The sequence below is a fragment of the Astyanax mexicanus genome, chromosome 5, assembly GCF_023375975.1.
Source record: "Astyanax mexicanus isolate ESR-SI-001 chromosome 5, AstMex3_surface, whole genome shotgun sequence".
Classification (NCBI taxonomy): domain Eukaryota; kingdom Metazoa; phylum Chordata; class Actinopteri; order Characiformes; family Acestrorhamphidae; genus Astyanax; species Astyanax mexicanus.
Window position 1 is genome coordinate 39,760,772 of NC_064412.1, and position 26,883 is coordinate 39,787,654.

The following is a 26,883-nucleotide window of genomic DNA, read 5'->3' on the forward strand; positions in this document are numbered from 1 at the left end:
AATTGGTCTAAATATCCAAATATATGTTCTACAGTGATTTACTATTAAAAATAGTTGCACAAAGAAGAAGGAAGTGCAGGATTGCAGAGCTTTTCAGAAGGAAGATAAACAAATAAATAAGAACACTTGAGACTGATGTGGGCAATATTTATTGAAATGCACACAGAAGTAGGATGTAATGCATGTGTAACACATGTATAACACAACATGCGAGCTGTCTCAGCTTTGCTTTGGTTGTAGAGGTTCCTAATGGTGTCTATACTATGCAGCTTGAATATTCCTAAGCAATTCCTGCATATTTTGCGGTGGGATAGAGTCTTAAGAGCATGTAAATAGCATCCCACACGTTTGCCATGGCATAGCATCTGTATTTTCAGGGCAAGCTCTTGTAGCAGCAGTATGTATGTGCATGAGCATTGTTCTGTAGGATTTAGTGCACCAAAGTGCATGTTAGAAAAGGTAGGACCACTGGTTGCAGGACATTATAAACACACATGTGCAAAGGGACAACCTTATATAAATAGTCGGGTAGAGTGACAAGGCCCCTTCCTGCTTATGTCACATGCATGGCCAAGCATTAATCTTGAGTCACTTTCTTGTCTTACAATGTCAAAAACTACCCGCCAGGTTTCATTCCTAACCGTTGATTCCTTTTTCGTTTTTTGTTTTGATGATGATTATGAGTTTATATGAAATACAAAATGTGTTTTTGTTGTTTTCCTGTAGGGTACGATTGGTGTAGCTGGACTGAAAGGAGGCAGAGGAACTCAGGGAGCTGCTGTAAGTCTCATCACAGTCTTTCCTGAGGACAATCTCAGAAATGATATTCCCTTAAACTCAGTCTGTACTCTTTCTCTGTGTGTCGTCAGGGCCCCAGTGGCTTCCCGGGATCTCCGGGAGGAGTGGGACCACCAGGCTCTGCTGTAAGTTTCCCACCAGTAGAGTTTATATGTTTTCTCAAAAATATCCAGTGCAAGTTCAATGGGAGTTGAAAGACTTTTGATTAAAAGTTGTTGCTGTTTTTTTATAGTTCTTTTTTTATTAGTATTAATTAAAACTTATTTTTATACCTTATGTTTTTGATAGGGTCCTACTGGCGAGTCTGGTCCACAAGGTACCCCTGGAAAGCAGGGCCCACCCGGACTGCGAGGAGATCCAGGTCCTACTGGACGTCAGGGGGAGCGTGGAAACCCTGGACCTGCTGGAAGCCCTGGAGATAAAGCTGAACCTGGAGAAGATGGACCACCGGTAATATGACAGGGGAAAGCTTAGGTAGTGGGTGAAATTGGTGGTACCCAATTGGTGGTAAATTGGGAAAAAATTGAAAGAAAAAAGTATAAGTAAGAAGTTTAACAGTAATTAAGTAAGGTTTAAAGGGCAGAATGTCAGTTTTGTAGGAGTTTGTAGCATCACAGCTTACTGTTATTAATCCTGGTTCATTGCTTTAACTGAAGATCTGACTCTTGAAGGCAGCGGTGTTAGAATTCTGTAGTGTTTTTTGGGGCCAAAGAGGGTAAAGGTTGGTGAGTCACATTGTGCATGTGTTTCACTAACAGAAGACAAAAAGCCCATAAAAAAAAAGAAAACAGGAAGTGAAAGTAGTTGCAACATCAGGGAGGACAGACAGTCATCTAGGAGCTGTTGATTGTTGAGAAAATACAACAAATGTTAAGTTGTAGACATAATATGTTTATTTATCAATTTATTACTTTATTAATTAATGAATTAATTTATTTATTATTTATTTTTATTATTTTTTTGGCCCACCACAACCCCCCTCTTTGGAGGACTATTTAAGACTTTGTTTATTGGTTATTCATTGAGGAAGGACAGGAACATAAGCAAACATGAAACTTACGAAAGAAAAAGAAAAGAAAGGAAGAAGAAACCTGTTTGTTTATAACGTTACTTAACTTCACTTGTTTAGGTTCACCCAAAAATATTTTAGTTTACTTAACTGGTTATGTCAAATATTGTGAAAGAATTTAGCTCAATTTTTACAAAAAATGGTTATTTAAACTTAATTCAATACATATAGGATTAACCACAGAAACAGCTCAATCTATATTTTATACACCAGGCCAACAGCTCAGCAACACAGAATAAAGGTAACTTGCTCTTACAGCCTAGAACACCAAGGCCTGGCAGCTTTGTTTATAAGCCTAACAAGCATTATTAAGTTTTCAGGGTAAAGTACAGACCACTGTAATAAACTATACTGCCATACCGAGCTCAAACAAAACATCCCTAGTGGGAATTTTTCAAAAAAGGATAAATGTTATGAATAGTATTTGAAATAATGTAATGGGGATTAATTCCATGATCGGCACCACAGCTTTTCACAATAGTTTCTCCTTTTTACTCTCTACTTTAACTGATCTTAACTGGAAATGCGATGTGTCTGTAAAATTTTAGAAATGGTAAACTGTGTTACATTATCTTTATAACATGTACTTTATATAGAAAATATTAACTATGCTCTTTTTTTTCCCTCTCCGTTCAATTCCTCAGGGTCCTGATGGGCCTCCAGGACCTGCAGGAACCCCAGGACAGAGGGGGCTGGTGGGTCTCCCTGGTATGAGAGGAGAGCGTGGAATGGGGGGACTTCCTGGACCTGCTGTAAGTGTGAAGTTACTCTAAGTGTTATGCCAAATTCTTACTTCCGATTGTAAACATTTTTGGACCCTGTTTACACCTGGTGACAACACAATGCTTGTAGTTAGAGCCGGACAATACGGTAAAAAAAATATTATAATTAAAGTGCTATTCAAATATTGTTCCATATTTTTCACACTATAGGGCCCACTTAAAATCCTCAATTTTCCTAAAAAATTGACAGTGCACCTTAAAAAGCAGTGCACCTTATGTATAATTTTTTCCAGTCAGGTTTTAAAGAGCAGTTAAGCCACTCCCCTGAAGTACAGCTTTATACAGGAGATTCAGTTTAGTTCTCCAGGCTGGAGCAGCATTAGCATTAGCTGCTAACTGCAGTATTAGCTCTTTCGTCATTCAAAGGTGAGTAATATTGGACTGCAGTCTGGGTTTTTACTGTGTTAAAACAAGCTAAGTGGGATGAACCGCTAGCTGATAACGCCTTTTCTTACTGGAACACTCAGGGTTCCTCAGTGTAGAGCTGTCGGGCAGTGTTTACTAGCACTAAGCGGCTAGTGCTGCTACTCACCCAAATAAACAGTTTTCAGGAGAGAAATCGGTGTAGATTAACATCCAGCGCTTGTTTGACTTTGAAAGAAAAGTTTTTTTTATATATAGAATTACAGTTTTGTTTACTTAGGCACTTCCCCCAGCTTCCGTATTAGAAGGGAAACATGGCAACACCCTTTTTCGCTAAGTATTGTCGCTTAAAATGCGCCTTATAATTTGGTGCATGAAAATAGACCAGAAAATAGACGTTCATTAATAGTGAGCCTTATAATCCAGTGCGCCATATAATCCGTAAAATATGGTAATATAATTTTTTTCTGTTCTTTAAGAATATTAGCATTGCTAAATATTGTCACATTGCCCAGCTTTACATGCAGTAATGCCAGAACCACTGAAAAAAATGCCTGATGCCTACATTTATACATGTATTATGTTACAGCACCATTTCCACCATCCTGGACAGTGCTTAGGCCCATTGGCCCCAATTAATGAACAATTAAAAAATCAAATTCAAAAATATACCACAGGAGGTAAAATTAAGAGCCATTTATTGAGCATTATGAGAATGTGCTTTACTAGACTTAAGTCACCATCAAGACACTATTCTCTTCTGAACCACATGTGCTGATTAGCATGAAGACTATAATGATGATTATAAGCTATTGAAAATGATTAGTGGTGTTTCAGGAATGTGAAAGAAAGCGAAGGAGCTACAGCCTTTTATTTTACGTATACTGTATTATTGAATAAAAGAACAAAAGGAAAGGTTCATTGTGGAGATGGTTGGTATTCATTTTTTTCACCAAAGTACAGCTGCTGAACAGGCCTGCCAAAAAACTGAAATTATTATTTTAACACTACGGATTTCCTTAAACAGCTTTAGAGCTATTATTTTTCTTTAAAATAATTGAAATATTGTCTAATTTATTTTATTATTATAAGGTTTAAAGAGAAAAAAAGAAATCAAGGAGGATGTTAGTAATATAGAAGTGGGCATTATTGTAAATTTATATAAACAGTCTCAATTGTTTATTTGTGTAGATGTTAATTTTATTGTTAAAAGTAAAACAGAAAATATACCAGCTCTTTTTAAACATAAAAACGTGAGGTTTTGGTCTCATTATTTCATGTTTATGATGTCTTAACATTATGGTACAGTGTTAAGTCTAGTTGGCTGTAGACTGTTTTTTCCTTTCAGTAGAAAATCTCCATTCAAAATGCTGATTAGTCTAAGACTACAATTCATCCCTGTCTGGGAAACCTTCCCATATTTGTTAGTAATTAAATTAGGCTGCAGTTTAGCCCTTAAATCATAAGCAGCATCTCTTTCACTGATTGTTAAATGATGAAAAATATGTTTCTGTAACTCTGTTGACTTTCTTAATGTGATGAACATCTGCACTGGAACAAAGGGATATTTTCTCATTTAGAGAGACCATCATAATTTTACTACAGTATAACTGTTATAAGTGTTCAGTGTCTTCTTTACTTTGTTCATTATACACTTCAAAATACCCATATGACTCTTTCTTTAGGGTGCACCAGGAAAGCCGGGCACTACAGGTCCTCAGGGAACTAAAGGTGCTGCAGGGCCCGTTGGACTGCCTGGATCATCTGGACCTCGTGGAGATGCTGGCCCAGAGGTTTGGCCTGTCAATCTCAGCCTGTTTTATCTTTTGCATTTTTGTGTAATGATGTGTATATATTTATGTTTATACTATGTTTTGTCTTGTGTTTAAAGGGTCTTGCTGGACCAGATGGTATTCCTGGAGCTGACGGTACCATTGGCATCAGAGTAAGCCATATCATATGTAGTACAATACAATACATTACAATACAATAATGATAATTGACTGAAGTGGGTTCTTTTTCTCTGGTTCTCTGGTAGTCAGATGGTGATTTTTGTCATTTTATTTGATGGTTATTTACAGGGGGAAAGGGGAGATGCAGGTGCAGAGGGTCTGGCAGGACCCCAGGGTTCCCAGGGACCACCAGGACCAGTAGGAACATCTGGAGGTCCAGGACTCAGAGGAGAAGTGGTATGATACATGATCTACAAAATAAACTGTTTATTATATGTTTTAATCAATTCGTTTATTTTTGTTCCACACTGCAAATTTCAGATTTTTATTCTTCTCTTCTTTTTTAATTAATTAATTTATTTTTGTTGCAGACTGCAAATATCAGATTTTTTATTCTTCTCCTTTTTTTCATATTTTTTCCCCTGAAACTCACCCCCACAGTTTACAAACTATAAACATTGTTTGACCTCCAGTTTGTTCAGATCCTAAATTTGAATTTTAATCATTTAGATTTTTTTTATTTATGAGAGGATTTAATGTTAAACAACAATTTTTCAATTTTAAAGGTAAAAAAGTAAAATATTTGGCAGATAGAATATAATGAACATTTATGGATCTGAATTGTGTATTTTAAAAGATTTAAAAAATAATTAAATATTTAATTATATTTATTTCTTCAAACAACATTTTTATTAATTCAAATTTAGAAATTACAAAAGTCAGGTAAATTTATTTCAAATACACAAAATACGCAAAAAAATGTTTTAAGTTTCATACACCATGCACATCATACATTAGGCTCCTCAAGTTGTAATCCACAACCCACACTCATCTGTTTTTTATTTTGTTGCCCATTTTTCTCCTGCGTTTTTCTTCCGAAAATGCACTTTTCTAGTTTATGTATTTATTACATTACCTGGTGTTCTAATGGATTTAATGTGTACCTTTTTCATTACAGGGTGCACGAGGTCCACCAGGTCCATCTGGTCAGCCAGGCATCAGAGGGAAAAAGGTTAACTAAATGTTATCTAAATGTTCTTACATATTTCCAAAAAAACAAATTAATCAGAATGTGACAGAATTATTATATGGGTGTTTTTTTTTATCTCAGGGACCACAAGGACCACTGGGAGACAAAGGAGACCGAGGAGATTCTGGTGAGAGAGGTCAGAAAGGTCATCGTGGATTTACTGGACTGCAAGGTCTACCCGGAACAACTGTGAGTGTAAAATACAGCAAATATATTTTTGTACTTCCTATATATATTTCACCCTGACTCAAGAAGATCAGTAGAGATGATCCTGACTGTTTTCTGCTCTGGTGAAAGGGCGCTACAGGAGATGCAGGTGCACGAGGAATCACTGGGCCGAGTGGACAAAGAGTAAGTACCCGTTACTTACAACTCACAAAGCATAATCAAGATTAAATATGTTTAATTCCCATTTTTTTAACTGCTCATGAAATGATTTTTCTAATGTAGCCATTATTTTCATTTATTATAGTAAATAAATATACTTAAATGTTTTTGTCTTGTTTTTTTAAAGAAAGCAAAACTACAATTTAAAAATATTTGCCTCAGCAGTGCTATTCTAATTATAAACTTACTTCAGCAGTTCTAGTTACACATGTACCTCAACAGTGATACTTAAGTCAGATGTACACATATGAATGCAGTTAGTCTTTTGGTAAACAAACAAATGCTAAAGTTAAGTTAGCTCAGCTAACGTTATTATTCTAGCCCTGTACAGCTCGTATCTTTCAGCTGGAAAACAGACAGATTGTGAAAAAATAGTAAACTGATACTGGAAGTGATAAGTGAGGCTATACATTCAGAAAGAATAACCTGAATTTCTATAAGTGCATGTTAGCGGAACATAGCATTTGCTGTTTGTTTGCTATTTTTGTCCCATACCTCTTTTCGGTATTGTATACAGCAGGGCTCTTATACTCACTGTTTGGCGTTTGGACCTGCTGCAGACATCTAACATCTAACACTGACCTGAAATAAATTTGTCATTGTTCTGTATAAATTATTCTTATTTTTGTACCTTATTTGGCCAAACACCCAGTGCTTTGTTTGCCAACTTATTGTTCAAATCATTTGTTTCCAACATTCCTTTGGATGTTGTACTGATGACATGATGATTTTTTGTTATTTATTAGGGAATGCCAGGACCTGTAGGACCTGCTGGTAAAGAAGGTGATATTGGTCTGCCTGGAGCAATAGGGCCACCTGGAACTCGGGGTGTTCCTGGAGATTTCGGACCAGAGGTGAGGAATGACTGAATAGGGCTGTAGTTTGCAAAACATAAGTATTCTAACACAAAAATTTTTTTAAAAATTAAAAGCATTATTAAAGTGTGCAGTTTTTGATAAAAATGCCTCACAGATTGTCAACTGAGAGCTGCACTAAATTAAACCCATCAGCCCCCAGTTTTGCTATAATGAACTCCGCCTACACGATGTGGGGAGGGGAACTGTGATGTTGTTACTTGGGGTACAGTTCAGAACAGCTTGAGACGGTTCTCAAGCCAGGAACCCCCCGCAGCTAGGTGAGTGATGAAGATGAGGGTGGTGATGGGGTGGAGGCGGGTGCGAGGTCAAAAGTCACGAAGGTGAGGAGCACCTGGGGGGTATATATATAGGACCAGGGGGAGGAGCTCGGGAACTTGAAGCGTGGTTCATATTCCAAAATGTTGTTAATTCTTAACAACACAAATAGGTGAATACAGGATGCCAAAAAACATTGGCCAATTAAAAGAAAGACTGGGATGGGCCAAAAAAAAAGATATTGTACACTGGAAGACTGTAAGAAGGTGTTGCGGACGGTTGAGTTGTTATATTGACAGCTAGAATGCCTAGAGTCTGACAGGCTGTAATTGCTGCAAAAGGTTATTTTTTTGATTGTCAAAATTTACAGAATCATCATTTACATTAAAATAAATGTCTTACTTTGTCAATGTCCTGCATGTCTCTGTATTTCCTATCTTTTGTGTGTTTCCATTGAAAACAAGACAGATTCACAGTGATCCCAAACTTTTGAGCCGTAGTGTATCTGAACTTTTGAATATTATCAATATTATCAGTAATAAATAATACATTTATCTAATAAATTACAACTCAGCGTAGTTCCTTACATGGTGTAGTCCTTACATTTTGTGTATTATTTGTTAGTTACAAGAATAAAATTGAATCTGTGTAAATTCGATTTTTTAACTATTGCATTATTATCCTGCTTTATTTAGGGGCCTGAAGGTGAACCTGGTCCACCTGGACCTCCCGGCCCCCCTGGCCCCCCAATTGCTGCTGTGGATGACCTTTTCGGGACAACCCTCGACTACGATGGTGTGTTCGAGCCCGAGGCCCCGCCCCCTCCTGAGTTTAATGAGGATGAGGCGAGACCCAATAACAGCTCGGCTTTGGTTCAGATGGACAGCGGGGTCCACACCTCCCTGAAGACTCTGGGCAGTGAGCTGGACAGCATGAGAAGCCCCGATGGCAGCCGGCAGCACCCGGCACGCACCTGCCAGGACCTGAAGCAGTGCTACCCACTGAAGAAAAGTGGTGAGCAGAAGAAGTTCAGCTTTTCTGGGTGTAGAGAGGGTATACCATATTATAGTGGGGAGAAAATGCTATCTTTGTACTAGTCCTTATTCTTAATCTATTGGTATGGCTGCCAATCCAAGTTAAGAATGTTATAAGGCTAATTGGTTGTTTTACAAAGGTCACAGAAAAGAGATTATGACATTCTAGATTAGTTTAAGATCTAGAGCATCAGCAGTTGTTGGCTTGCTTACAGGCTCAAAATGTCCAGAAAGAAACCGCTTTCTTTAGAGGCCAGTCAGTCTATTGTTGTGTTAAGGAAGCAAGGTCACTTAATGCGAGAGTTTAGCACCAACTAGCACTAACAAGGACACAAAAATAAGTGGGAGATCCTGATGCACAACTGTGCAAAAAGATAAATATCTTCTTGCCTGTTTTTACAGTATTTTTCGCACTTTAAGTTGGAATTAAAATCCTTTAATTTCCCCAAAATTCGTCAGTGTGCCTTATAATCCGGTTTAGAGTATTATCGGCCTGTAGCCTGCGCGTTTAATGTGTTAAAACAAGCTATGTGGGACAAACCGCTAGCTAATATTGCCCTGGCTTTACCAGAACACGCAGGGTTCCTCAGTGTAACACGGTTGGTTAGCTGCTAACGCTAATGTTGTTGCAGCCAGCCTTAGTGGAAATCTGGAAATCTAAGCTTACTGTAAATAAATGGGAGCACTTTATTCATCCAAGTAAATCCAAGTTTTCAGTATGGAAATCTGTGTAGACTAACATCCAGCGCTAGTTGTTTATTTGGTTAACTATGTTTTCTCTTATTTTTTTAAGAATTACAGTTTGGTTGCCTAAAAACTGCCTGCCACTTTGTTTACTTTCTTTATTTAAAAGGAACCCTGTTCGTTACTAGTGCTGCATAATGTGCATTATAATCCGGTGTGCCATTATATAGAAAAATAGACCAGAAAATAGACATTTATTGATAGTGCGTCTTATAGTCCGGTGCGCCTTAAATACGATATATAGATGCCACACACACAGGTTTGTAGAAAAAGCTCTCTAGCGTTTTAATTTGCAGACACTAGTCACTTTGGATAATAAGTACTGCCAATAGAATAGGACACTTTGCCAGCCTTTCCAGTGCCAGGTAGGCCCATTACCTACATAACTATCATAACATATTGTTATGTTGCCCACATTAAATTTATAGTAGATGTAACGCATGATTAAGCTTGACTCAGAGTCTGTTTCATATGCATGAATACACCCTTACCCTTATCCTCCTTATATAACAGGTAACTACTGGGTGGATCCTAATGAGGGCAGTTCAAAAGATGCCATCCAGGTTTACTGCAACATGGAGAAGGGTGAGACGTGCATCTCCGCCAACCCCTCCAGCGTTCCCCGCAAGCACTGGTGGAGTTCACGCTCCAGCACACCTAAACCTGTGTGGTACGGAGCTACTATGAACAGAGGAGCCAAGGTCAGCTCACATATACAACCTTATAAACTGCAAACCAACCAAAGACTAAATGAGCCCTTTCAATAAATAACCATACATTGACCAAAAATCAGTTCTTCAAATTCAAATCGATTCATATAGAGCTTTTTACAACAATTGTGTTCACAAACCATCTTTATAGAGATACAGGTCCAAGCTTCTTGTGAGCTAAAGCCCACTGTGATAGTGGCAACAGTGACAAGGAAAAACTAACTCACACTAGAAAAAAAAAAACGTAGGAGGAACTAAGACTCAGTAAGAGGAAGCCATCCTCCTTTAGTCGACCTGGAGAGCACAAATAACAAAACAAAAACAACAGTACAAAGAGATAATGGAGAGATACAGCTAATGCAGAACCGGTTCTAGTTAAAATCATAAGCATTATGTACAGCTATCCTTTTTTATTAAATTTAAACAACTTTTTAATATAAAAAACATACTTCTTTATTGATGAGGGAACTAAAAATATTGAAGATATTAAAATAACTTAAGTAAAAAAATAATCATTTTTATTTTATTGTTATTTTGCATTTTTCAGAGAATTGACATAATAAAATGTAACCAAGATAAAAAAGGACAAAACCCTTAAAATAAATTTATCACAATTTTTGGCTCCTAAGCCATGTTACAGTTAATTTCAGCTTTGGAGTTTAGTACAGTTTGTAATAGCTTTTGGCTATATTTGAAATTACCAATTACAGTACAAACAATGCCTGTTTTTTTGTAGCAGAGATAATGCAGGTTTCTTATTTAAAAGGTATTTATTCCAATATTAAGTAAAAAACTAAACAGGTTCACAAACAGGGATTAAGACTAGTCATGGACCACACAGTGTTTTTAATATTAAGATTTTCAACTGAAAAAAAAAAACATAGGCTTTGACTAGGCTTAATCCCTGTTGGGAAAACTTCCCTTACTGCTCATTAAGTCTTTAACATAGGTTTTGTATTGTCTTTAATCCTGTATATTTCTGTTTTTTGGCTCATTTTAACACTGTGATTGTTCTTCTCAGTTTACTTATGGTAATCAGGAGGATTCTCTGAGCATCGTGACGATTCAGATGCGGTTCCTGCGCCTGCACTCTAAAGAAGCCGCGCAGACGCTCACCTACCACTGTAAAAACAGCATCGCCTACAAGGACGGCAAGAACAGCAACTACAAGAAAGCTGCACTACTAAAATCTGCAGACGGGCTGGAAATCAAAGCTCACGGAAACAACCGGCTGAAGTACACCGTCACTGAGGACAGCTGCATGGTACGAGATAAGTCTGAATTAATCAGTGCTGATTTTATATGCAGTGGCACTTGCTCATCAAATTCAATACACTATAGTTAAACAATAGAACTTGAGTGTGTAAAATTGTATAAGTATATAATTAGTGCATTTACATAAACCCACAATTATAGTATTTTCTTTATTAAACATTGTGATAATCATTGCATTATCTTAGTTACATGTCATATCAATGTAATATGGCCATTTACTTTATAAGAAGCAAAAAAAAATCACAGATCTCAGGAGCTAGCAAGCTAAATTTCCCGTTCCACAAAAATTGCAAAATAGATAATAAAGATTAGATTGGGCTCAAAAAATCCAGCCCGACCCAAACCTGTGCACATCCTGTTCAAGTGCGACCCACCCCACCCTATTAACTGTAATTTATTGTCATTTAAACAAAGCCCAATTTAAACTCAATATTTTTTTTTTAAAGTAGAGCGTTAAAACTGACCTTTATAAGTACAATTCAGTCAGAACTGTTGAGGCCTCAAAAGTTTCCATTATCTTGTCTGGTGGCTGTGTCCGACCCCCACAAGGTGCACCGGGCACTGATTGACTGTTCTACAGAGCTTTTAATTTAAACGCACTGAAGGCTTTGGCTGCAGACAAGTGTGCGCACTGTGCAGCATTACAAAAAAATGACAAAAATCAGACTCAGACTCGGGGTCAGACTCGGGCTCGGGCAGATAATCTAAACACTAATAGCAAACTAGCTGACTTTGACACCTCCAACCACCCTTTAGAAGAGAAATGATGCTGTCCAGCAGTACATCTTACTGAACTTTACGGCTCCTCTGCATCACAACAGACAGGCAGTGCTCCCCACAGAGCACCGCTAGTAGTTGCTAATGAAGCAGTGTTCTCTTTATTTATTTATTTATTTAGAAGATGTATCAGGTTTCTGACGGGTTGTTTAATTTTTTATTAGAAGACTTCCGTTTCTAACACAGTTCCAAGGTGAAGGGTGACACTTAAATAGGGGTACAAATGAGAAATGGGTTTAGGTTCACCTCACCTCCTCAAGTTCCCCTTCCTTTCTCTCTTCCACAGATATTCCACAGATATTCTTGGAGATATTACAAAATACTGAATAAAATTATTTGGCATATATACAACCATAATTGAGGTTTTCATCAGATTGTTACAGAAGTCAAAGATCCGCTATGTCACGATTCTAATAATGCAATGCATATATTCATTACTGAATTAAAATACATGATACTGGATAGATATAATCTGGCCAAAAAAAAAGTCTTCATCTGGATTTAAGTAAGTTAATGATGTGGGGTTAATGCTGCAGTTGGTCTGCAGGTTTAGGTTCAGCAACAGTGTGTGCTGAAAGAATAAGGTCAGCTGACTACCTGAATATAATGAATATAGACCAGCTTATTCCATCAGTGGATTTTTCCTTCCCTGATGAACACAAGCATATTCCAAAATGACGATGTCAGGATTCATGGGGCTGGAATTGTGAAAGAGTGATTCAGGGAGCATGAGATCATTTCACACATGGATTGTTCACCACAGAGTCGAGATCTTAACCTCATTGAGAATCTTTAGGATGTGCTGGATGGAGAAGGCTTTGTGCAGTGGTCAGACTCTACCATCATCAATGCTGCTGCAAGATCTTGGTGAAAAATTAGTGAAACACTGGATTGAAATAAATCTTGTGACGCTGCAGAAACTTACTGAAACAATGCCACAGTGAATGTGTGCTGCAATCAAAGCTAAAGACGGTTTCTTAAAATTTTAGAGAGTGCCCTTTTTTGGGACAGGAAGTGTATTTAATATTATTGTGTACAATATGAAATTGCACACCACTAACTGTAATGCATTGTATAGTATGTAAGTAACATGCTAGCTTGTGCTTAAGTGTTAAATCAGGAGGCTTTAAAGCACAGCTGTGAATGCTGTATGGATTTTGTAAAAGCCTTTGTTTGATAAAAACAGGATTTTCTGGATTTGTAAGCATGAGTGGGTGGTACTGCATGTGGGACCTCCAGCATGGTCTCATGGTCTATTGTCTCTGTGTGTTTATGTCTTGTAGAAGTCCAGCAGTGAGTGGGGAAAGACCGTGTTTGAGTACCGCTCACAGAAGCCTTCCAGACTGCCCATCGTGGACATGGCTCCGGTGGATGTGGGCGGAGCAGATCAGGAGTTTGGCATCGATATCGGCCCAGTGTGCTTCTCATAGAGCCAACAAAGAAGCTTCCTGTGATCCAGCATCCACCTGCAGATACTGAACTCCAAGCATTAGGCCTTCAGCTCTATAATACAGTATTTATTGCTCCAGAACCTTCCGAAGAGCCTTGAGCAGCATCACGAGCCACAGCAGCAGTATTACCCCTCCTCTTCTCTTCTTTATTAAGGAATTCCACTAGCTGGGGGTATATGAATATACGAGGGACAGTGTGGATGGACTTTTTAATAATTTATGTCTTAATCATAATCCATGTGCCCCTTCTGAGCTGCTGTGTAATATCAGTTAAATACATCAGGGTCACGTCAGGTCTGCGGTTACTCGGTTTTGATGTTAGATTGTTGGTTTTATTAAATTAAGGTGCTAAATAAAGGTGCTACTTTTATTAATTTAAGAATTAAAGGGAATCCAAAATGCAAAAATGCAAATATGTTTACTATAATAGTTTTGTTCGGTTCCAGTGAAGAAGACATTTGCCCTTTTTGACTCCCACACCTTTCCCACTATTTCTTTGTGAGTTTTATGTGCTACCTCTGTGAGATGCCGTTTCTGTCGATAAAGGACCTTCTGACTGACCTTTCATTCACAAGTGAACTTTAATTGTTTTTTATACTGTCACATCCTGACCTTACAGTGGCTCATTAAAGATTAAAGAATGATTGTATTAAATTATAGAGATATAATCTTTATTATACACTACTGGATAAAAAAGGTAAAAACCTCTTTTAGTTAGTCTATTTAGTTATTCTATTTAGTCCAGTAGCAGTGCTGTATGACCCAGACAACCTATTTTTTCTCATCTTAGCAATGACTTTATTACTGCATGTCACCTGTCAGAACTCTGAACTAATTCTTTTCACTGCTGAAACTTAGACTTTTAGCATTGAAAGCGAGTCCAGACAGCTAAAGGCTGCTGTTGCCATGTGGGTCAGCCAGACCTGACTCTTCCTGTACCAGTTTTCTCCAGTTTCCAAGAGTCTTTTGAAGGTGTAGGAAACACTACTCACCTCTCTGTCTTCATCTGTAATTTCTCTAAAGAAAAGACTTTGTGTCTTTTTCTAGTCATTATGATAAAAGTGTGAATGTGCTGTGTGCAAGTGTGTAAAAGCTACAGTAGAAAGTGCAGCCAATCTTATTTGCTTTGTTACAGACACAGGCTTTGTAAATTGTCATTTTTTGCATTCATTTTTTTTCACTGAACACAATTTTTTCTTTTTTTTTTACACTATATACAGCTCTGGAAAAAATAAGAGACCACTTCAGTTTCTGAATCAGTTTCTTTGATTTTGCTTTTTATAGGTAAATGTTTGAGTAAAATTAACACTGTTGTTTTATTCTATAAACTTCAGACACCATTTTCCCCAAATTCTAAATAAAAATATTGTCATTTAGATCAGTTATTTGCAAAAAAAAATAAGAAATGGCTGAAATAACGAAAACATATGCAGAGCTTTTAGACCTCAAATAAGACCTCAAAGAAAACAAGTTCATTTTCATAAAGTTTTAAGAGTTCAGAAATTAATATTTGGTGGAATAACCCTGGTTTTTAATCACAGTTTTCATGCATCTATGCATGTTCTCCTCCACCAGTCTTACACACCGCTTTTGGATAACTTCATGCCACTCCTTGTGCAAAAATCAAAGCATTTTCAGCTTGGTTTGATGGCTTGTGTTCATCCATCTTCCTCTTGATTACATTCTAGAGGTTTTCAATTTGGTAAAATCAAAGAAACTGATGATGACCAACACAAACTGTGCAGCAACAGATTCAGAACTTCTGTCTCTGACTTTATATCTATAATGTGGAGCAGCTAGGTAAGAGTGTCTGTGAACAGTGTGTAAAACCTCCAGACTTCACACTAAAACACAATCACCATGCCAGTACAGTCACTGCAGTGCTGAGAATCACCCACCACCCAAATAATATCTGCTCTGTTGGGGTCTCTCTCTCCTGTGGAGTCCTGACCATTGAAGAACAGGATGAAAGACGGATAAAAAAGTATACAGAGAAGCAGATACAGAAGTACAGTCTGTAATTATCGAACCACAAAGTGGCTCTTATATGAGTCGTGGAGCTGATAGAATGGATAATGGATGTCTAAATAAGGAGGATGGTAATAATGTTATGCCTGATCTGTGTATGTTTTTTGATATATATTTATCTTTTCAGAAAATCGTTGAATATATGAATGAAAGAGTGTTGTCTTTCAAACTGAAAATTCATAGCAAGCCACACCCCTATTTCTTACTCTAGTGTTGCTTGCATTGTGCATTACTGGTGGTGCTGCCACCTACTGGCTGGCTAGGGTACCTACAATTCATAGCTAATGACAGGACAAAAGAAAACCAGGAAAGATAGATATTTCTGTGAGTCGTCCTTTATTTACTAAACGCAATGCAGAACACATCATAAAGGAAATATCAGAAGCTGTTTATTCACATAAATGTCAGTGGTGGTACAGGAGGACTGAAGAAAATGTGTGTATTAGTTAAAAATACAAACATTCCTGTGGAAAAGAAATAATCTAAAAAGGCCTGCCACGATAATTATATTATTGAGCATGAATGAGACGCTATGCTGACTTTGTTTAAAAACATTTTTATTTTATTTGTTTTATTTATGTTTTTTTTAGAATAGTTAAATGTGTTTATATTCCAATTTTAATGTCTGAATATTCTGAATAATTAAAAGCTGATTGCTTTTTAAAAGGGTGTGTTTTCATTATTATGCTAGTAATATTAGAAGTAATAATAGTATATTAGCATAATATATTAGCATATTTTTGGTAATAATATCGCAATTATGTACAGGACAATATATCATCCAATAAAAATGGTTATCGTGACAGGCCTATCCTACCTTTTATTACCACCAGCTGCCACAGTCCTCTGCTTTCTACCAGTCTCTGAAGAAGCCAGTTCACAGCAGTCTGATAATAACTAATAACTAATGTATATCTAATGATATACTGTACTCTGCAGGTTTAGGCACCTGAACAAATTATTTCTAATCATTTACTCTGTATTTGTGTGAGGTTGTGAGTGTGTATGCTTTTAAACTAAAATATAAACAAGCATGTTCTAATATTAATATTTATCTGAACCAGTGACTCGAGAAAAGCATGAACAGCTCAATGGTTTAAACAGGGTTATAAACTGGAGTGTAGTAGCTTTGGTTCATCTCAGCAGTGAACATGATTGATTTTCTTCTTCTCTTTTAGGCTGCACTGTAAACTCAATGAAGGCAGTTTGAAATGCAGTCTGGCCTCCAGTCTGTAATGTGCAATTTGCCAATCTGGCTTTATTTTACTGTAGAACCACAGTGTTCATGTTTTCCACAGTCATTAGTCTGAACCAGAGACTGTAAAAAAAAGATGGACGCCGTGTCACTGTTTCCATTCATTCAATAAAAATGAAGCCAAAATCTTTGGCCATGTTGGTGATCCTGATACCCGAGTCTACGCAGTAGAGACCAGAGGAGGGAGAAATTCTGTGGAGAGACAGCCTACTAATTTAAATAACCCCGCCCCTGAGGGCTGACTCGAGGTCACAGGCTGCAGAGCGGAGCGGAGCGGAGCTGACGGTCTGTTATTGGTCCCGCCCATAACCAGCCCTTTTACAATAACCACACCTTTTTTGAATAGAGCTGAATAACGTTTTTAAAAACGAATTCTGTGGGGATATAAAAATTTTAAAATATAAGCAGAGGTTACACTAGCTGTTGCATTTAAATAATGGGGGTAAAATTACAGTATATTAGAAAAAAACGTGATTGAAAGTTGTCTGTTTTGCCATTGAAACCTATGGGGATGGGTGGGGTTACACAGCTTTCTGAAACCGAACAGCAGGGGGCGCCCGACCTGTGGTGGCTTTACTTTTAAGAGACGATTCTCTGTCCAGCTATACACAGTCTATGGTCTGAACAAATAAACACTTAATGCTCTCAAATGCCCAGTGGTATTCAAAATTTCAAAACCCTCCGGAAGATTTATCAGACTCTGCAATGGTGGTGCACTATTCTACTGTGCAGCAACCCAAGCACCAAAAGGAGGTGATATTTCAGAAAACAGAGAACTGTTAAACATGGGGTGGTTTGATCATGTTTTGGGCTTATGCTACAGGAACATAATCTTATACCTTTAACTTGAGTAGAAATTAAAGTAACAGACCCTTAGACTGGGGATGCCAAAACGTGCCATGCCATAAAGATCATTTTAACTGGCAGAGAAAATGGTTTAACCATTTTAAAATCTTCTTCGTTCTGAAATGTTTTCAGAAATCCCAGCACAGATAAATATTAACCATTAGATACAATCTCAGGTGCCTAATATTTTCTCACAGTACTGTATAATCTATAACAATATTCTAAAAAAAGTCTAAAAAGTGCTTTAATGTTAGTACAGCATGTCTCTCCTTTCAACAGTTGCTCAGTCAATAAGATACAGGGAGTGAAATCAGTGATTCTCAGTAAAATTAGGCGTAAAATCTCTCTGGACTGATTTTGTACAATATAAAAATAGATAAAAAGAACCTGTACAGCCTGTTCCATGGCTTTGTTCAACTTCACTCCTCACTTAAAGCAAAATGGACACAGAAACACTGATCTAACAATCTGTTTCCAGTTCAGTCGTCCACAGAAAGGGAAATTATGACATCAGCATCGGCTGTCCACCTGATCCAGTGAAAGAATGGCGCCCTCCAGAGTCAGACCCATTTTGAACCCCTCCTAACAGAAACAAACACAACCACATTAAAATCTTAGTTTTAAACTTTTAAACCAGCAATTTTTATATTTTAATGAAAACACATGAAAATATGCGCATAGAATAGGCATACATGTACACATACATGCCAAAAGTCACAGGATGATGGTATGGGTGTTATCTTGTGAGTGAGGTTGATCGAACACTAGCCAGCTGGCTCATGGAATGGCAACATTATTAACAAGAGTTTTGGAGTGAGTTCATTGGTGCATACTTTGGTGCATTTAGGCTTATGCATGTGTGAAACCAAACCAAACAGAAGGAGAAAACACTACAAATAAACAAACTCATCAACTGATTCGGACCCCAGAACCCAACTACAGGTGTCCAGACCAAACAAGGTAGGTGTGAAAGCAGCCTTAGCCTTTTCATATGGTTTATGGCCCAGAAATGTCCCGGCTGATTAAAACAGACAAGCGACTCGCAGCCCACAAGTCAATGCAGTCTTCCTTAGCTTCTATGAGATGTGGCAATAGTCATGGGTAATTATATTATTCTCATGTCAAACGACATTCGGCATGTCACTGTAGAATTACATCAGTACTGGAGTTAAAGTCTTTGGTGTACATTGATTGATTGATTGATTAATTTATTAATTTAATGTGACAGTAACGTTGGTGGTAGTTGTATTTAGTGCATCAAGATGTGAATCAACTCTGTTGTAAATACACTAATATATATATTATACCACATTAACATAAAGATAAAACACAGGATGAAAATGAAATCCAGAGAGATGCACTGTGTTGTTTTCCACGAGAAGTAATAGTAAATAAACTCTGAAGTGCTGAAGTGCTCTTATACGTTTCCCCTGAGCCGTTTCCCTGTTCACAGATATAAAGCATTAAGAGTTACTTGATCTCTGGTGGTTTTACTGGGTTGTCTCTCCTAATCATGAAAACTAGCTCAGCTTTAACTCACAAGCCAGATTTCCACCCAGCTGTCCAATTTAATTCAAGTGAATTAAACTGAAATGCAAATTAGACTCAGTTTCGCTCAGCCTAATTAATGTACAAGAACGAATTCTCCGTCACGTCTGCTAAAAAACACTTCTGAGAAATACCAAGCAAGTCTACATCTAAATCTTTAATGCGGGGCTACTTTGCTTTGTTCTTTTATTTCATGATATAAAGGTTATATTTAATTGACTACATTTCAGGCAATATCAGAACTGCAATATTAAAACTACCCTGGAACTCTAAACATAAACTCTTAACTTTTTGGATGCATTACTGTAGAATTTAACATATCTTTTGTCTGGCATTTTAGCAAAACTTTGCAGCAAAAAAACAGGCTTTTCATGCATTACCAGTGTGTGACCACTTTTAACTCTTTACCAACTACTTGGAGACATTCTGCTACAATTCCTTTTGCTTGATAAAACAGCACTGTTTGCTGTGAATTAAAATACTGTATTTTTCACGCTATAAGACGCATCGGATTATTAAAATGTCTATTTTCTCGTCTATTTTAATATGTTAGGTGCACTGGTTTTTAGGTGCATTATGTGACACTAGTAAGGAACAGGGGTGTCATCATGTTTTCCTTCTAATTCAGAAAACTAAGCTAAGTAAACAACACAGTAATTCCTAAACAAAAACATATTTTCTAAGGTCAAACAAGCACTGGATGTGAATCTACACAGATTTCTCTCCTAAAAACTGTTTATTTGGGTGAGTAAAGAGCTTCCATTTACTCTCCTGAAAGAGTAAGCACCTAGCATGGTTAGCGACTAATGCTGATGCTGCTCCAGCAGTGCTAGCCGAGGTTAGCAGCAGGCTACAGGCAGATAGTATTTGAAACGTCGAAAGAACCAGTACTAATGTTAATGCTAATGCTGTTTGAGCCTTGGTGCTGGAAAAACTAAAACTCTTTTATAACGCTGCACCAGATTATAGGGCACACTGATGAATTAAAAAAATATATATCATAGTGCTTATTAGTGCAAAATATACAGTAAAATAATTTAACTAAAATAGATTTTCTGGACTTGAATTAGTGATAAATACAGAGGCAAGAAAAAGTATGTGAACCCTTTGCAATGCAAAATGCATATGTTTTCTACATATAATTTAATATAATATCAAAGCAAGGGTACGAATGTACCTAAAATGATAACAAAAAACTATGACCGTTCATGTCTTTACTGAGAACAACCCTAAAAAACTCATAGTGCTAGTGGAAAAAGTACATAGTGTGAACACTTAATGACTAATTTTTGAGTGTTAATGACCTCAAAAAGCTAATTAGATTAAAGCGTTAGCATAGCTGGGGATAGGCTACTTGTATTTGAGCCTTGCGGCACCAAAAAAAAAAAAACCTTTAGAGGATCCAAAATCAAAATAAAAAATTGTTGATTTAGATAAATCTGAAAAGAATACAAAGTGATTAAGAGGACTTTAAAATGTACTACTCTACAGTAAACTTGAATGATGTGCAGATCTAATCCAGAGCTACAGGAAGTGCTTGGATGTGGTTATTGCTGCAAGATCGTATATTTAATACCCTTGGATAAAAATCAGATTACATTTTACAGTGCAGAAAAAAAACAAGGAATTCGAAAGGGTTCACATACTTTTTCTTACCACAGTTTCTGACATTATAAATAATAATAAAAAAATTAATTAGCCGACATGAAACAATTTAACAGGTTATCAGAAACTGTACCAGAATAGCAAAATGTACAAACAGGGCCTTCCAAATACACCTGCTAATGAACTCAACATGCTAAACACTTCAGGACACAGATAAAACACAGTGTACACAACAATCACACTGCATGACACAAACATAAAGCATGAAGATGGAGAAATTATAGATACACTGATACCATTTTTTTCCTTCTGTTTCCAATAACAGATTTTTAAGCATCTGCCAATACCAAGTACCAATACCAGCATTAAATCTGACTTAACTATAGTTTTTTTTAGGTTTTATTTAGTTAAAGGCTGTGTTCTGTATCCCAAATAAGATATACTGATCCTACAAGAGCAGAAAGTTTATACAAGTTTCAAAGTAATAAAAATTTAAATTGTCACAATGCAAAAACATGTAAGTAGAGAAGCATAATAATCCCAGACATGCTGCTGTCTTAATTGGTGTGCATGCACATCAGTAACTGCTTCATGGTATCAGTGCTCTGTACTGTACAGATGATATCAGTATTGGTTTATCACAACTTAAAACATTTCACACTGAAAACAGAGAGGATGCAGTGAGTGATGCAATAAAACACCATAACAAACAGTTTACAAACCATCTCTGCCGCTGAACCGGAGCAGGAAAAGAGAGAAAAAGAAAAAAAATCAATATATTTATTTCAGGATTAACTAATGCTGATGGAAGTATCGCTTTTCCAGATTAGAATATTCCTCCACAATTACAAAAAAAGTTGTGTAAAATGTAATATTAAATAATTTTACACTTAGGCAGAAATGCTTAAATAACTCTAAAATGAGTCCTAGCACCCAAAAAAGTGGAAGCTGAGTTTTTGTTTTTCTATAAATGTAAGTTTGTCTTTGATCATCTAAAAAAAAAAAAAAATTACGGGGTTTTGAGGGGTCCACTGGCTATTATGATTTTAGGATCACTGGTTTGAATCCTGGATCATACTGCTTGCCATCAGCAGCCAGAGTCAAAGTGAACACAATTGACCATGTTTTCTGTATTTACTGTATTTTTTTTTAGAATTGTTTGTTTGCAGTGTACATGCACTAAGTATTCTACACATTAGGGATGCAACGGCTCTCTGTATTTTATTGAACCGATCGGTACCTTTTGAGGTAGATCACTGTTGTTACAAACTTACCAGACCAGAGTTTTTTATATGACTACACTGATACCATTTATTACAATATTGTAATACATTTATTACAATATTTTTAATATATGCCCTTCCAACTACTACTCCCAACTGCTACTGCTTTTTAAAGAAAAGATCTTAGGGACTGCTGCTTTAATCATAAATGGTATTAGAAGAGATTAATGTATAAATGAAATCTGGTGTAGGATACATGGTGGATACAGCACAAATCCAGGCAAGCCCTGCCCAGCCTGTGTGTGTGTGTGGTCTCTTCTCTTTGATCTATTAATACCAGCTGTCAATCTCCTCTGCTGCTGACAAATATTTGAAGTCTGTTCATGATTAACCCAATCGGCATTAATTCCCCCCCTCGCCTCAATCTGGAATTCTGTCATAATCCCACTTCAAAGTCTGAGAGCTGCATATTTTACATCTCCTGCAAAAACACACCTCAAACCACAGACTGAAGAGAATCAGCAGACTCAGCTGGACCATGAGCAGTGAGAGAGAGGGAAAGAAGAGCTGAGCTGAGATGTCTGTAGACATTTTTGGCTCATGATGTCACAAAAAAACAACATTTGAAGTGCTTGTGTTCACTGAAAAAAACAGCACTATCTTAGGGTTCCCACGCTTTTTAGGAAAACATTTTCCAGGATTTTTCCAGCATACGGCTTTTGAATTAACATCATGTGAGGATTAAAACAATGTTGAATTATGTTTCAAATTTGATACATGAATTAACATTGTGACATTTTTTTTAGCAATAATTAAACTATAGATTATTTGTACATTCTACCATCTTAAAAATGACATCTGCACACTAACTTAAATTTCTAGTTTGTTTTCTATTTCCAACACATAAATGTATGAGTGGTCTTATGATCATAATATAATAAAATGCTAATAAAATTACAATACTAATGTTAAGGTACACACTAAGAAAAGTAAGTACAGATTTGTACTTAAAAGGGTACAAAGCTTGTCGCTGGGGCTGTGCCTTATATTGAGGTACAAAAAAGTACCTTTCAGTGAAAGTCCTTTTTTGTACCCATGGTTTTTGTGCCAGTAAAGATTATAAAGATTATAAACATTATCATCAACTAAATATGGCTCAAAAACTTGATGATCCAAAATTGTCTGGCTTTCAAATAAAAAATGTGCAATTAAAATATATATTGTTTATTAGTAAAATGTTACTGATAAAAGAATACTGAATGTACCTTTTGGCTGGTTAAATTGTACAAATCTGTACTTATTGCTGTTAGAAATTACTTTGTACTTCAGAGGGAACATGTCTGACCCTGTAAAGACCAGTATTGTACCTTTAAGGGTACAATTATGAAGAGTGTACCTTTGAGTACAAAAAAGTACTCATATTGTACCTCTGTTTTTTAGAGTGAAGATGCTTATAAAGGAAAAGACATTATGCTGATTCCAAATTTTAAAAATTATGTTGATTTGTAAGCATTTTCTTAACTTTTTTATAACCAATTAGCATTTTTTTTTACATTAAAACTACATCTGACATTATTTCAACACAGAATGTTGATCATGTGCCATAAGGAAATGCAGTGTTTCAATGTTTCTCCATACTAGTAATTTCACAGAAATGTTTTTTTACGCAATTGGCATAAATTTTTTTATTAATCTCGCCTCATTTTGGAGTCTGAGAGCTGCAAATTTTTAATCTCCTGCAAAAACACACCTCAAACCACAGACTGAAGAGAATCAGTCCATTTAGCTGAACGATGAGCAGTGAGAGAGAGGAGAAGAAGAGCTGAGCTGAGCTTTTTGGCTCATGATGTGACAAAAAAAAAACAACATTTGAAGTGCTTCCTAAGCTTTTTAGGAATTAACTAATTATTATTATTATTTTTTAAATTAATGTCATATTAGGATTAAATCAATGTGGAATTATGTTTGAATTTTGAAAGATAAATTAATGGTGTGACATTGTTTGTCAGGCTAGCCACTTCCTGTCTGCCTGCCATGGACTCTCTAATTCAGTGACTCAGAACTACATTTCCCAGAATTCCCCTGTGCTTTCTCCCCAGGACTATCCCAGTCACGTGCCACTGCGTCTCATGAACTCTCCTTCATAATAATTAATCTCACTGTTCTCACCTGTGCTTCACTCTATAAATACCCCTCATTTCCTGTTCTCTTTGGCCGGTATTGAATCTAGTTCCTAGCTCTTTTACCTCGTTTTCTCTTTATTTTCTCATCCTTATGTGTATGACCTCTGCCTGTTTGTTATCTGACTACTGCTTTAGCTTAGCTGTTTAAGATTGTGTTCTGGTCTTAAACAAATTCTCTGATTGTTATCTGCATGTGTCTTACCCGTGTCTGGCATTCATGACATTGTTTTTACATCTTAATTTTGTAACATTAAATAAACCATAGATTACATTTATTTTTTATTCTACATTATTCTATCTTAAAAATTACATTTCTTTAAGAATTTAGTAAAGATAAATGGCCCTATTTTAGAGATCTATAGGTGAGCCATCAACAGTGCACCATGCAGCCTGATTTAGGGCATGTCAGAGTGTTTTTACTATAGTAACGACGGTAAAAGGACGTCATTCCCCTTAAAACACTAATACTATTAATTTATCATGGTTATGTTTTGGGCTTAATGTGAAATAAACCAATCAGTGTTTCACTTTCCATTCTCTTTAAGAGCCAGGTGTGCTCTGACTTTGGCAGATTGCTATTTCAGGGGTGCAGCTACCTGGACGTGTCTTAACACTTCTTAACAGAGATCCTGTCCTGATCATTCACGCTTGTTCATTCTGTCTATAGATAATAGAAATGTTTGCATAGCTGCCAACGTTGGGAATACACCTCTGCTGACAATTCACTGCCGAGATAGCAATGAGCGTTTGACTGTTGCAGATGAAAAGCCTTTTCAGACTGAAGCAGAAGTGACAAAGTCTGCACACTAACTTAAGTTTCTATTTAGTTTTCTATTTTCAACACATAACTGTATGTATTTAAAGTGATCTTATGATTAAAATATATTAAAACGCTAATAAAATGACAATAATAATGATACGGATATATGTATGAGAAAAATACATTATGCTGCTTCCAAGTAAAAAATTTAAGGTTGATTTGGAAGTATTTTGTCTTTTTTTTTTTTACAATCATTTATTTTATTTTTTTACATTGAAACTACACCTGACATTGTGGTCATATGCCAGTTGGAATATCATCCTCGTCATGCAATAAATCTTGTATCTCCAAACTTCACAGAAAAAGGAAAAAGTGCTATTAAAATGTAATGTAGATATCAATGTAAAAATAAATATTAAAATGACAAAAGTAGAGCTAAAATGACTAGATAAAAGGAAAAATTGGATTAAAATAAAAAAGTCCAGATCTCAGAAGCTTTCTGATGTTCTGATGAATAACATAGAAAGGCTGTCTAATCAGTACAGAGTTTTGAGTACTCTAGTGGTGAAAAATCTGAATCTTTTAGCTTCTTTTTGAGCTTCATTAATGTTTTTTTTTGTCTTAATGTATTTTTTTTAATGTCTTAATCAGATCTGAAAAAAAAAATTATAACACTTTTAGCCCACCTGCATCTCATCCAGCTTTGACTGGATATCTGGAGTAAAATCAGCGATTCCGCAGATGAAGGGGTCAAAGGGCACGGCTCCAAACAAATCTATAGCTACACAAACAGAGAAAAGAAAGAGAAATGCTTCATTACTGACTGTATTATTTTATTATTCATTGTTCATGGGAGACCAGTGAACACTCACCATCATAGTTTTTGTTTTTACTTATAATGAACAGAACTTTTCCATTTGGTTTAGACATCATAATTTAATAGATCTGGATGTGTATAAAAACACACATTTCCCTTTAAATACTACTGCATATTTAATGAAAGCACTTTAGTTAAGAGGAGCATCTTAAAGTAATATATTATTCTCTAAACTGCTCAAACACTGTTAAAAAAAAACCCACAGAAAGAAACACACAGCTAACCCCTCACCACATCACACTGTGTGTGTGCTATTTCAGAAAATGACTACAAATTAGAAAATGTTGGGACTGTAAGGAAAATGGCAGTTAAATAAGGACAGGGTTTCTTACATTTACCTTAAATTTATCTTTTATTTTAATTTCAGAAAGTATGAACCCAAGATTTTTTATATTCATTCTGCTCAACCTCATTTCGTTTATTAATACTGTATTGGTCAAAAGTTTGAACACTCCTCTTCTGTTCTCTTTTTTTATGCCGTTTTACACTGTAAATATAATATTAAAGACTATATTAAAGCTATACAGGAACACATGCAGAATTATTCTGTAAACCAGAAAGTGTTAAACAAACCAAAATATTTTATACTTTAGATTTTTCTAATTAGCTACATTTATCTTTGAGGACAGATCTGTACATTATTGGTATTTTAAACAAATCTCAGTGTCTTCATGAGGGAGAGTCAACTGGAAGAGTTTTCTCAGCATCTTGAAGGAGTACCTGGAGGTTCCTGCTTTTCCTTCATGCTGTGAAACTCCAGCTCATCCCAAATCACCTCAAATCACCATCTTAGTTTTAGGGTTTAGATCAGGGGATTGTGGGATTGTGGAGACCAAACCATTTTTTTGTTTATTACTGTCAGGCTGGGGTGCAGGGTAGACGAGGAGGCGGACGCAAATTGCAAACCAAAACGGGATTTATTCAAGAAAACAAATACAAAATACACAGGGAACTGGGGAAACCGTAAACAGGACTGAGGAAACTGGGGAAAACATACGGACCACTAACAGACGTAAAAACGTACAAGGATCGACACCGGGGAAATGAAACACG

At 36.4% G+C, this 26,883-nt stretch overlaps 2 protein-coding genes across 4 annotated transcripts in view; one reads left to right on the forward strand and one right to left on the reverse strand.

Moving 5' to 3' along the window:
• col5a2b (collagen, type V, alpha 2b) overlaps positions 1-14,159 on the forward strand; it is a 66,704-nt gene extending 52,545 nt beyond the window's left edge. Inside the window, exons 40-54 of the mRNA XM_015605706.3 lie at positions 727-780; positions 870-923; positions 1,087-1,248; positions 2,512-2,619; positions 4,698-4,805; positions 4,904-4,957; positions 5,094-5,201; positions 5,923-5,976; positions 6,076-6,183; positions 6,292-6,345; positions 7,128-7,235; positions 8,210-8,528; positions 9,806-9,993; positions 11,024-11,266; positions 13,338-14,159. Of these exons, the coding sequence (XP_015461192.3) occupies positions 727-780; positions 870-923; positions 1,087-1,248; positions 2,512-2,619; positions 4,698-4,805; positions 4,904-4,957; positions 5,094-5,201; positions 5,923-5,976; positions 6,076-6,183; positions 6,292-6,345; positions 7,128-7,235; positions 8,210-8,528; positions 9,806-9,993; positions 11,024-11,266; positions 13,338-13,484 (1,869 nt within the window). The 3' untranslated portion in view covers positions 13,485-14,159. The remainder of the gene's footprint in view (positions 1-726; positions 781-869; positions 924-1,086; positions 1,249-2,511; positions 2,620-4,697; positions 4,806-4,903; positions 4,958-5,093; positions 5,202-5,922; positions 5,977-6,075; positions 6,184-6,291; positions 6,346-7,127; positions 7,236-8,209; positions 8,529-9,805; positions 9,994-11,023; positions 11,267-13,337) is intronic.
• Positions 14,160-15,852: 1,693 nt separating this feature from the next.
• gulp1b (GULP PTB domain containing engulfment adaptor 1b) overlaps positions 15,853-26,883 on the reverse strand; it is a 125,626-nt gene continuing 114,595 nt past the window's right edge. For all 3 annotated transcript variants that reach the window (XM_049479333.1, XM_007248802.3, XM_007248805.3), the window contains 2 exons: positions 25,640-25,734; positions 15,853-18,216 (listed from right to left, as the gene is read on the reverse strand). In XM_049479333.1, coding sequence (XP_049335290.1) covers positions 18,145-18,216; positions 25,640-25,734 — 167 coding nt within the window. In that variant the 3' untranslated portion in view covers positions 15,853-18,144. The remainder of the gene's footprint in view (positions 18,217-25,639; positions 25,735-26,883) is intronic.